The 12,734-nt window shown below is 40.3% G+C and overlaps 2 protein-coding genes across 8 annotated transcripts in view; one reads left to right on the top strand and one right to left on the bottom strand.

Moving 5' to 3' along the window:
- LOC110516275 (zinc finger protein 501) overlaps positions 1 to 12,734 on the top strand; it is a 200,752-nt gene that overhangs the window by 60,766 nt on the left and 127,252 nt on the right. The window lies entirely within an intron of this gene.
- LOC110516278 (oocyte zinc finger protein XlCOF6.1-like) overlaps positions 1 to 12,734 on the bottom strand; it is a 94,203-nt gene that overhangs the window by 24,453 nt on the left and 57,016 nt on the right. For 2 of the 7 annotated variants that reach the window (XM_036951118.1, XM_036951119.1), the window contains exons 2-3: positions 10,742 to 10,984; positions 9,983 to 9,984 (exon numbers count right to left, since the gene is read on the bottom strand). The exons of 1 other annotated variant lie outside the window; for it this stretch is intronic. In XM_036951118.1, coding sequence (XP_036807013.1) covers positions 9,983 to 9,984; positions 10,742 to 10,844 — 105 coding nt within the window. In that variant the 5' untranslated portion in view covers positions 10,845 to 10,984. Of the gene's footprint in view, positions 1 to 231; positions 2,218 to 9,982; positions 9,985 to 10,741; positions 12,170 to 12,734 lie in introns of those variants that run through there. 4 more of the 7 variants (XM_036951122.1, XM_036951127.1, XM_036951120.1 and 1 more) reach the window with 3 other exon arrangements.

The following is a 12,734-nucleotide window of genomic DNA, read 5'->3' as shown; positions in this document are numbered from 1 at the left end:
CTAAAATAACTCATCTAGTTTTAAAGACAATTAATAAACACATGTATTCATTTCATAAACTGTGTATCATTAAATAAAGTTTTAAAACAATCCCCCCCCCCCCCCCAAACTAGTGGTGAAAAGTGATCATCACACCATCTCTATCTGATACATGTTAGGGGCGGAAGGTTGCCTAGTGGTTAGAGCGTTGGGTCAGTAACCAAAAGGTTGCTTGATCGAATCCCTGAGCTGAAAAGGTAAAAATCTGTTGTTCTGCCTCTGAACAAGGCAGTTTACCCACTGTTCCTAGGCCATCATTGTAAATAAGAATTTGTTCTTAACTGACTTGCCTAGTTAAATAAAGGTTCAATAAAAAAGTGTCTACTAGCTCCTTCACACAGAATACTGCAGAGGGACAACCTGGTCTCAGAGCAAAACGTATTATATATGACAAAAACATCCATTCCACTCCATTTGTATGTTAGGTTACATTACATTGGCCTACCAATAAAAACTGAACTAAAATATCAACTAAACATGTAAAGTGTTGGTTTCATGAGCTGAAATGCAATGTTCCATATGCACAAAAAGCAAATTTCTCTCAAATGTTGTGCACAACCTTGTTTATATCCTTGTTAGTGAGCATTTCAGCCTTTGTCAAGATAATCCATCCACCTAACAGGTGTGGCATATCAAGATGCTGATAAAACAGCAATATCATTACACAGGTGCACCTTGTGCTGGGGGACAAAAAAAAGGACACACAATGTCACAGATGTCTCAAGTTTAGGGAACGTGCACAATAGACATAGAAATACTTATTTTCCACCATAATTTGCAAATAAATTCATTAAATATCCTACAATGTGATTTTCTGGAAAAAAAAATCTAATTTTGTCTGTCATAGTTGAAGTGTACCTATGATGAAAATTACAGGCCTTTCTCATCTTTTTAAGTGGGAGAACTTGCACAATTGGTGGCTGACTAAATACCTTTTTGCCCCATTGTATATGTGTTTTTAAGTGGGAATGTTTAGAGAAGCTAGTTCCACAGTCAGAGCAGTAATATGGCTTCTCGCCTGCGTGTGTTCTCTGATTAACTTTTAGCTCAGTTGATGTTTTGAAGCATTTTCCACAGTCAGAGCAGACGTATGGCAGTGGGTATAAGTCTCTCCGGTGTGTATAAGTTGGTGTGTTTTTAAGGTGCCCAGATGAGAGAAACTCGCCCCACATTCAGAGCAGAAGAAAGGCTTCTCTCCTGTGTGAGTCCTCTGATGAACTTTGAGCTGAGTTGATGTTTTAAAACCTTTAACACAGTCAGGGCAGAAGAAAGGCTTCTCTCCTGAGTGTGTTCTCTGGTGAACTTTTAGCTCATTTGATGTTTTAAAACATTTCCCACAGTCAGAGCAGTAATAAGGCTTCTCTCCTGTGTGTGTTCTCTGATGAACTTTTAGATGAGTTGATATTGTGAAGCATTTTCCACAGTCAGGGCAGAAGAAAGGCTTCTCTCCTGTGTGTGTTCTCTGGTGAACTTTTAGCTCATTTGATGTTTTAAAACATTTCCCACAGTCAGAGCAGTAATAAGGCTTCTCTCCTGTGTGTGTTCTCTGATGAACTTTTAGATGAGTTGATGTTGTGAAGCATTTTCCACAGTCAGAGCAGACGTAAGGCTTATCTCCTGTGTGTGTTCTCTGGTGAACTTTTAGGTCATATAATGTTTTAAAACGTTTTCCACAGTCAGAGCAGGAGTATGGCTTCTCCCCTGTGTGTATACGTTCATGTGTTTTTAAGTGGGAAAATGTAGAGAAACGAGTTCCACAGTCAGGGCAGAAGAAAGGCTTCTCTCCTGTGTGAGTTCTCTGATGAACTTTTAGATGAGTTGATGTTGTGAAGCATTTTCCACAGTCAGAGCAGACGTAAGGCTTATCTCCTGTGTGTGTTCTCTGGTGAACTTTTAGGTCATATAATGTTTTAAAACGTTTTCCACAGTCAGAGCAGGAGTATGGCTTCTCCCCTGTATGTAGACGTTCATGTGATTTTAAGTGGGAAAGTTGAGAGAAACGAGTTCCACAGTCAGGGCAGGAGTAAGGCTTCTCTCCTGTGTGTGTTTTTAGGTGTATTTTTAGCTTTGATAGAAATGGGAAAATCTTTTCACAATGTGGGCAGTGATGAGACTTCTTAGCTCTCTGATCTTCCTGCTGATGCTCTCTGGATGTAGAGAATGTCTCAACGTGGTATCCTGTGTGAACATCAGAAGAACCAGTCACTTGGTGTGATATACATGTTAATCAAATGTATTTTATGAAGCCCTTTTTACATCAGTAGTTGTCACAAAGTGCTTAACCTGTCTGGTTCAAATCCCATAATGAAAAATTCCTCAAACATACAAGTATTTCACACCATTTTAAAGATAAACATCTTGTAAATCCAGCCACAGTGTAAAATTTCAAATAGGCTTTACGGCGAAAGCACACCAAACGATTATGTTAGGTCAGCACCTAGTCACAGAAAACCAAACGCCATTTTCCAGCCAAGGAGAGGTCTCATAAAAGTCAGAAATAGCGATTCAATTAATCACTAACCTTTGATGATCTTCATCAGATGGCACTCACAGGACTTCATGTTACACAATAAATGTGTGTTTTGTTCGATAAAGTTAATATTTATGTCCAAAAACCTCATTTGAAATTGGTGTGTTGTGTTCAGAAATGCATTGTCTCAAACAAACATCCGGTGAAAGTGCATAGAGCCACATCAGAAATACTCATCATAAACATTGATAAATGATACAAGTGTTAAACATACGAATACAGATAAACTTCTCCTTAATGCAACCGCTGTGTCAGATTTCAAAACGGCTTTACGGCGAAAGCACACTTTGCGATTATGTTAGGTCAGCGACTAGACACAGAAACCCATACAGCCATTTTCCAACCAAGGAGAGCTTCACAAAAGTCAGAAATAGCATTAAAATTAATCACTTACCTTTGATGATCTTCATCTGGTGGCACTCCCAGGTCTCCATGTTAGGCAACAAATGTTTGTTTTGTTCGATAAAGTTCATCTTTATGTCCAAATACCTCCATTTTGTTGGTGCGTTTAGTTCAGAAATCCAAAGGCACAATAAGCACTCTCGAAAAGTCATATAGTACAATAAAAGATGGTAGAAACATGTCAAACGATGTTTAAAATTAATCTTCAGGTTGCTTTTGTCATAAATAATCAATAATATTTCAACCGGACAAAAGCTTCGTCAATGGAAAAAGGTAAACAAGAAATGCGCGCTCTCGATCACTTGCCTGGCTCATATGGATGGAAATTTCCACTGTCCCCTCATTGAAAGCGGTGTATCTCCCTCATTTTTCAGAGTAAAAGCCTGAAACAATGCCTAAAGACTGGTCACATGTTGAGGAAGCCATAGAGATCTGAAACAATGCCTAAAGACTGGTCACATGTTGAGGAAGACTGGGTCTTTGTATGGTGGATAGGCTTTCAATGGAAAAACAGCCTTTCAAAATAATAGTATTTCCTGGTTGGATTTTCCTCGGGTTTTCGCCTGCCATATCAGTTCTGTTATACTCGGACATTATTTTTACATTATTTTAACAGTGTTTTCTATCCAAATCGACTAATTATATGCATATCCTAGCTTATGGGCCCAAGTAGCAGGCAGTTTAATTTGGGCACGCTTTTCATCCAAAATTCCAAATGCTGCCCCCTACCCCAGTGAAGTTAACTTCTTTGGGGTAGGGGGCAGTATTGGGTAGCTTGGATGAAAAACGTGCCCAAATTAAGCTGCCTGCTACTCAGCTGAAAAATCTAGAATATGCATATAAATAGAACATTTGGATAGAAAACAATCTGACGTTTCTAAAACTGTTTGAATGATGTCTGTGAGTATAACAGAACTCATATGGCAGGCAAAATCCTGAGAAAAATCCTACCAGGAAGTGGGAAATCTGAGGTTTGTAGTTATTCAACTCAGCTCCTATTGAAGATACCGTGTGATGTTAGTTATTTTTCACTTCCCAAGGCTTCCACTAGATGTCAACAGTATTTAGAACCTGTTTTGAGGATTCTACTCTAAAGGAGGGGCTCATAAGGGCTCTATGAGTGAGTGGTCTGGCAGAGTGCCACAGCCTCGGTCTGGCGCGCTCACGTGAAAGGTAGCTACGTTCCACTTCATTTGTAGAGACAAAGGAATTGTCCGGTTAGAACATTAATGAAGATTTATGTTAAAAACGCCCTAAAGATTGATTCTAAACATCGTTTGACATGTTGCTATGGACTGAAAGTGGATATTTATCATGTTATTCTGACATCTCTCGACTCCAACATGGCGGAAATTTGTTTGGCTTGATTTTGTTGTCTGAGCGCCGTACTCAGTTTTTTTGAAATCGGACACAGCGGTTTCATTAAGGAGAAGTGTATCTATAATTCCGTGCATAATTATTGTATTTTCATCAACATTTATTATGAGCATTTCTGTAATTGATGTGGCTTTCTGCAAAAATCTCTGCATGTTTTGGAACTACTGAACGTAACGCTCTATGTAAACTCAGATTTTTGGATATAAATATGAACTTTACCGAACAAAACATACATGTATTGTGTAACATGATGTCCTAGGAGTGTCTTCTGATGAAGATCATCAAAGGTAGGTGATTCATTTTATCGATATTTCTGCTTTTTGTGACTCCACTCTTTGGTTGGAAATGGCTGAATGCTTTCTGTGACTTGGCTCTGACCTAACATAACGATATGTTCTGCTTTCACCAAAAAGCGTTTTTGAAATCGGACACTGTGGTTGGATTAACGAGAATTTTATCTTTAAAATGGTGTAAAATACTTGTATGTTTGAGGAATATTAATTATGGGATTTCTGTTGTTTTGAATTTGGCGCCCTGCAGTTTCACTGGCAGTTGAAAGGTGGGACGCTCGCGTCCCAAACGGTCCCAGAGAGGTTAACAGAAACCCAGCCTAAAATCCCCAAGGAGCAAGCAATGCAGATGTAGAAGCACAGTGGCCACAAAAAAACTCCCTAGAAAGCAGGAACCTAGGAAGAAACCGAGAGAGGACCCAGGCTCAGAGTGGTGACCAGTCCTCTTCTGGCCATACCGGGTGACAGGTAGCCTAGTGGTTAGAGCAACCGAAAGGTTGCAAGATCGAATCCCCGAGCTGACAAGGTAAAAATCTGTCGTTCTGCCCCTGAACAAGGCAATTAACCCAATGTTCCTAGGCCATCATTGAAAATAAGAATTTGTTCTTAACTGACTTGCCTATGTCCAAACGCTAGCAGGACACCTACGACAACATCCGGTGAAATTGCAGAGCGCGAAATTCAAAATACAAAAATCGGAATATTAAACATTCATGAAAATATAAGTGTTTTACATAATTTAAATGCTTCTTGTTAATCCAACTGCGTTGTCAGATTTGAAAAAGGCTTTACGGAGAAAGCATACCATGCGATTATCTGAGGACAGCTCCCCACGTCAAAATACTTTTTCAACCAGCACAGGCGTCACAAAATCACAGACAGCAATTAAATAAATCACTTACCTTTGAAGATCTTCCTCTGATTGCAATCCCAAGGGTCCCAGCTACACAATGAATGGTCGTTTTGTTCGATAATATCCTTCATTATATCCCAAAACTATCAGTTTAGGTGGCGCGCTTGATTCAGTAGGTCACTCGTTCAACATGCACACAAACTAATCCTTAAGGTTACCAGTAAAGATCGTCCAAAAAAGTAAAACGAAGTTTCCAATTAATCCTCAGGTATTCTAATATGTAAATAAACAATAATATTTAAGATGGAGAATAGTGTGTTCAATAGCAAAGATAAATAACGAAGAGCGCACTCTCGTTGATGCGTGCAACATGACTACTTTTCTAATGGGGGACATCTTGGAAAAACTACAATTACTCATTTTTCAAAAAACAAGCATGAAACACTTTCTAAAGACTGTTGACATCTAGTGGAAGCCAAAGGAACTGCAATCTGGGTCCTATCAATTTGAATATCCCATAGGCAAGAATTTAAAAAATCTTTGACCTCAATAAATAAAAATTCCGGATGGATTTTACTCAAGGTTTTCGCCTGTCATATCAGTTCTGTTATACCCACAGACATTATTTTTACAGTTTTAGAAACTTCAGAGTGTTTTCTATCCAATGCTATATATATATAGCATTGGATAGTATATGCATATCCTAGCTTCTGGGCAGTTTACTTTGGGCACGTCAGTCATCGGAAATTCCGGACAACAACCAGTATGCTAAGAAAGTTAAATAAAGGTTAATTTTTTTTATTTTTTAAATACACTACCATTAGTGATGAAATAAATGAATAAATTCTAAAGTTACAAATGTCCATGTTTTTGAAAGAATAGCACATTTTTGTCCATTCAAATAATGTCAAAGTGATCAGAAATACAGTGTAGACATTGTTAATGTTGTAAATGACTATTGTAGCTGGAAACGGCTGAAGATCTCGTACAACGCTGTGTACTACTCTCTTCACAGAACACTGCAAACAGTCTCTAACCAGAATAGTGTCTAGAAGGCCAGCATCCCGGAGTCGCCTCTTCACAGTTGACGTTGAGATTGGTGTTTTGCGGGTACTATTTAATGAAGCTGCCAGTTGAGGACTTGTGAGACGTCTGTTTCTCAAACTAGACACACTAATGTACTTGTCCTCTTGCCCAGTTGTGCACCGGGGCCTCCCACTCCTCTTTCTATTCTGGTTAGAGCCAGTTTGCACTGTTCTGTGAAGGGAGTAGTACACAGAACTGCACGAGATCTTCAGTTTCTTGGAAATTTCTCACATGGAATAGCCTTCATTTCAGAAGAAAGGTCGTTGTTTCTGGCCATTTTGAGCCTGTAATCGAACCGACAAATGACCCAGATACTCAACTAGTCTAAGGACCGTTTTATTGCTTCTTTTATCAGCACCACAGTTTTCAGCTGTGCTAACATAATTGCAAAAGGGTTTTGTAATGATCAATTAGCCCTTTAAAATTATCAACTTTGATTAGCTAACACAACATGCCATTGGATCACAGGAGTGATGGTTGCTGATAATGGGCCTCTGTACACCTATGTAGATATTCCATTTTAAAAAATCATCAGTTTCCAGCTACAAGTCATTTACAACATTAACAACGTCTACACTGTATTAATGGTCAATTTGATGTGATTTTAGTGGACAAAAAAAAACAATTTTCTTTCAAAAACAAGGACATTTCTAAGTGACCCTAAACTTTTCAACGGTAGTGTATGTATTAATTTCAGTAGACTGTATGGGAAGGGGAATAAAACTATTCTAAAACTGGGTAGGAGTCAAACACTAATAAGAGGCAAAAGTGGTGAAAATGATGAGCGATATCATCCTCCACTCAACATCACAAGGGTTAGTAACTACACAGACTAATTTCAGAGAACTTTAAAACACTGGCAGTTTGTCTACTTCACTTCTTAAGTCTACACTCTGAACACTCCAGATAGACCAGTGAATAAAACAAATGCTGACAATACTGGTGTCATCCATACAAGTCTCAGTAGCATGAAATAACATCTACACTGCATTCAAAAAGTAAATAGACCCCTTGATTTTTTTTCCACGTCTTGTTACATTACAGCCTTATTCTAAAATTGATTAAATCGTTTTTTTCCCTTCATATCAATCTACAAACAATACCCCATAATGACATCGCAATACCCCAAAATGACATCACAATACCCCACAATGACATCACAATACCCCAAAATGACATCGCAATACCCCCATAATGGCATCACAATACCCCATAACGACATCACAATACCCCATAATGACATCGCAATACCCCAAAATGACATCGCAATACCCCAAAATGACATCGCAATACCCCATAATGGCATCACAATACCCCAAAATGACAAGGGCAAAAACAGTTTTTTTTTAGAAATAACTGAAATATTACATTTACATAAGTATTCAGACCCTTTATACAATAGTTAGTTGAAGCACCTCTGGCAGCAATTACAGCCTTGAGTCTTGTTGGGTATGAAGCTACAAGCTTGGCATACTTGTATTTGGGGAGTTTCTCCCATTCTTCTCTGCAGAAGCTCTCAAGCTCTGTCAGGTTGGATGGGGATCGTCTCTGCAAAGCTATTTTCAGGTCTCTCCAGAGATCGGGTTCAAGTCCGGGTTCTGGCTGGGCCATTCAATGACATTCAGAGACTTGTACCGAAGCCACTTCCACGTTGTCTTGGCTGTGTGCTTCGGGTCGTTGTCCTGTTGGAAGGTGAATCTTCACCCTAGTCTGAGGTCCCGAGTGCTCTCAAGTTGGTTTTCATAAAGGATCTCTCTATACTTTGCTATGTTCATCTGTCCCGTGATCCTGACTAGTCACCCAGTCCCTGCCGCTGAAAAATATCCCCACAGCATGCTGCTACCACAACTATGCTTCACTGTAGGGATGGTGCCAGGTTTTCTCCAGACATGACGCTTGGCATTCAGGCCAAAGAGTTCAATCTTGGTTTCATCAGACCAGAGAATCTTGTTTCTCATGGTCAGAGTCCTTTAGGTGCCTTTTGGCAAATTCCAAGCGGACTGTCATGTGCCTTTTACGGAGGAGTGGCTTCCGTCTGGACACTCTACCATAAAGGCATGATTAGTGGAGTCCTGCAGAGAATGTTGTCCTTCTGGAAGATTCTCTCGTCTCCATAGAGGAACTCTGGAGCTCTGACAGAGAAGAACCATCGGGTTCTTGGCCACCTCCCTGACCAAGGCCCTTATCCCCCGATTGCTCGGTTTGTCCGGGTGGCCAGCTCTAGGAAGAGTCTTGGTGGTTCCAAACTTCTTCCATTGAAGAATAATGGAGGCCTCTGTGTTCTTTCGACCTTTAATGCTGCAGAAATGGTTTGGTACCGGTCTCCAGATCTGTGCCCACACAATCCTGTCACGGAGCTCTACAGACAAATCCTTCCACCTCATGACTTGGTTTTAACTCTGACATGCAGTGTCAAATGTGGGACCTGACATAGACAGGTGTGTGCCTGTCCAAATCATGTCCAATCAATTGAATTTACCACAGGTGGACTCCAAGTTGTAGAAACATCTCAAGGATCATCTCATAGCAAAAGGTCTGAAAAGTTATGTAAATAAGCAATTAAAAAAAAAATTTTATTACATTTGCAAGAATTTCTAAAAACCTGTTTTGGCTTTGTTATTATGGGGTATTGTGATGTCATTATGGGGTATTGTGATGTCATTATGGGATATTGTGATGTCATTATGGGGTATTGTGTGTAGATTGACGAGGAAAAACATAGAAGAAGGCTGTAACGTACCATAATGGGAGAAATGGGAAGGGGTCTGACAGTGCCCTCGGAAAGTATTCAGACCCCTTGACTTTTTCCACATTGTTATGTTACAGCCTAATTCTATAATTAAATAAAAATATATCCTCAGCAATCTACACACAATACCCCATAATGACAAAGTGAAAACAGGTTTAGGCATTTTTGAAAATGTATTAAAAAATTTAAAACTTAAAACAAGAGACTCAAAATTGAGTTCAGATGCTTCCTTGAGATGTTTCTACAACTTGATATATACAAAATATTAAATATCCACTACTGTTCAAACGTCTGGGGTCACGTAGAAATGTCCTTGTTTTGAAAGAAAAGCACATTGATTGTCCATTAAAATAACATCAAATTGATCAGAAATACAGTGTAGACATTGTTATTGTTGTAAATGACTATTGTAGCTGGAAACGGCAGATATTTTATGGAATATCTACATAGGCGAACAGAGGCCCATTATCAGCAACCATCACTCCTGTGATCCAATGGCATGTTGTGTTAGCTAATCCAAGTTGATCATTTTAAAAGGCTAATTCATCATTAGAAAACCCTTTTGAGGGCCTCCCGGGTGGCGCAGTGGTTAAGGGCTGCGTACAATTGGCAACGCACAATTGGCCTAGCGGATATCCTCATTGCGCACCAGCGACTCCTGTGGCGGACCGGGCGCAGTGCACGCTAACCAAGGATGCACAGTGTTTCCTCCGACACATTGGTGCGGCTGGCTTCCGGGTTATATGCGCGCTGTGTTAAGAAGCAGTGTGGCTTGGTTGGGTTGTGTGTCGGAGGACGCATGACGTTCAACCTTCGTCTCTGTCGCTGAAAACTGTGGTTCTGACTAAAGAAGCAATAAAACTGGCCTTTACAACTCTGCCTAGAAGGCCAGCATCCCGGAGTCGCTTCTTCACGGTTGACGTTGAGACTGGTGTTAAGTGACCCCAAACTTTTGAATTGAACTCAGGTGCATCCTGTTTCCATTGACCATCCTTGAGATGTTTCGACAACTTGATATATAAAATATTAAATATATATGTATCAGATATAAATCATCAGGATGTGGTAGTCTACTGGTTATGTTCAACACTTCTCCAATCGTTGTTGAGATCTGATATTCTGTGCAGCAAACAAATTATAATTCAATATTGACAGTGATGATGCCATGGCCTATTTTGAAATGAGGTATACCTAACTTGGTGATTGAGGGTATTAAACATTTTCAACGTTCTTGAGACAATGTGTGGGCAAAGGCAGGAGTTACAAGTTTAAATAGTTTTTGCTTCGCTGTGAAGTCTTGAGTTGTTCAGGGATGTGTGATGTCAGAATTACAGAATTAAACCTAGCAATAGACTGGTCATAACTTATGGAAGTCTAATATACGAAGATAACTTATAGATAGAAACAGCTCTTACCATGACTAACAGATGTCCCAATCTTCTCCTCCTCTTCTTCATCTTTAATGATGACATTCAGCTCCAGTGTTTGACTGCAGTCTTCCAGCTTCACTGATGCCATCTCTGGATCCTGCAGTGCAAACTGGGCTCCACTGTCACAATCAGGACCCAGTGACTATAGGTTTGGACTCAGTGTGGAAGGAGAGAAGCGGGCTGTGTTTGTCCTCACTGTTGATGTTACTGGCCTCAGACTTAATCGGTCTGTAGTAATAAAGACAAACGGACACAAAAGTTATTTTCTTGACAGTTCTGGCACGTCATTCTGTAAAAATATTTTCTATTTTTTCTTGATCAATTATCTAATTTCAGTAGATCGGGTAGCTAATCCCTGACAAAATATTAATTCACATCAGACACAAAGTACACATTTTAAATTGCACAACATAAGTGCACTTAATCTATCGTAGACTTCCTAAATCCCACATAAATCCCTATTAACTTCTACCACACCCTCCCCTTCCCCAAAAACCCTCCCACACCCCCCAATAAACTTTATCAAGAGAACCCTTTCTGCGTTTGTAAACATTGGGGTTTATATCATGCTGAGAACCCACGCCCAGGTTATCCAGCTTATCAAAAACCATACCGACAGTAACATCTGTTACCCCCAACAACTCTGATGCAGTTTACAAGATAACTTTCAACCTGGTATTTCTGCTTTACACAATCCAAGTTGTTGATAAGCTTACCAATGAAAGCTATGAAGTACATTTTATTCACAACTAAAGTATCCTTTGTCACAGCACATTTATGGGCACAAGATTTCTGAACAGGCCTCGAAACCATGTCAGGACTATTAGAAAGACCAGTTCTAACAGTAGGTCCTCTTACTACAGGACCAGCCATGGTAGCTCCATCAGTCTGACAGTAGGTCCTCTTACTACGGGACCAGCCATGGAAGCTACATCAGTCTGACAGTAGGTCCTCTTACTACGGGACCAGCCATGGAAGCTCCATCAGTCTGCACTGTAGTTCCACCAGTCTGTCTTACAGCCTCTGCATATGATACCTCATGACAGATTCTATATCTCTGAGCATCTCTCTGCACCTGGCATCCACCAAATGCTGCTCTTTGTCCTCCACACAATTGCAACACTTAACTGTCACATTGCTCCAACATTTACTGTAATCATGTTCCCCACCACACTTGGCACATCTTTTCACTCAACAGCTACATGTCCAATTCTTTGGCATTTAAAAACACTGATGATTCACTGTTGCTGCTCCAGTTTCAACTGTTCTGCCTGCTGTCATGGAACCCTGACCGGTTCACAGGATGAGCTACCTGTCCCAGACATGCAGTTTTCAACTCTCTAGAGACAGCAGGAGCGGTAGAGAAACTCTCAATGATCGGCTATGAAAAGCCAACTGACATTTACTCCTGAGGTGCTGACCTGTTGCACCCTCGACAACCACCATTATTATTTGACCCTGCTGGTCATCTATGAACATCTCCACCCAGCACAGCCAGAAGAGGACTGGCCACCCCTCATAGCCTGGTTCCTCTCAAGGTTTCTTCCTAGGTTCTGGCCTTTCTAGGGAGTTTTTCCTAGCCACTGTGCTTCTTCACCTGCATTGCTTGCTGTTTGGGGTTTTAGGCTGCGTTTCTGTACAGCACTTTGTGTTATCAGCTGATGTAAGAAGGGCTTTATAAATACATTTGATTGGTTGATTGATGAGGCTGGGTCAAATTCTCTGACATTGAAGCTAAGGAATCCTATTCTGTACTTTTCCAGACAAAACCTTCTAACATCTCAACAGCACTGATAAGCTTTCACTTCTTTAACCCTCTTTCCTACTGATCAACCTTTAGGCTTCAACCACTCTGTCCCCCTTCACATGGTCTTTAACAATATCATCCATGGACATAGATATTGGGACCTCAGAGATTATTACTCCCTTCAATTTAGCATCAGCTCCAGGGTCATGGCTTCTGAGCTTCGTCCCATTA

Source organism: Oncorhynchus mykiss, chromosome 18, assembly GCF_013265735.2.
Source record: "Oncorhynchus mykiss isolate Arlee chromosome 18, USDA_OmykA_1.1, whole genome shotgun sequence".
Classification (NCBI taxonomy): Eukaryota; Metazoa; Chordata; class Actinopteri; order Salmoniformes; family Salmonidae; genus Oncorhynchus; species Oncorhynchus mykiss.
This window is presented reverse-complemented; position numbering and strand designations above follow the sequence as displayed.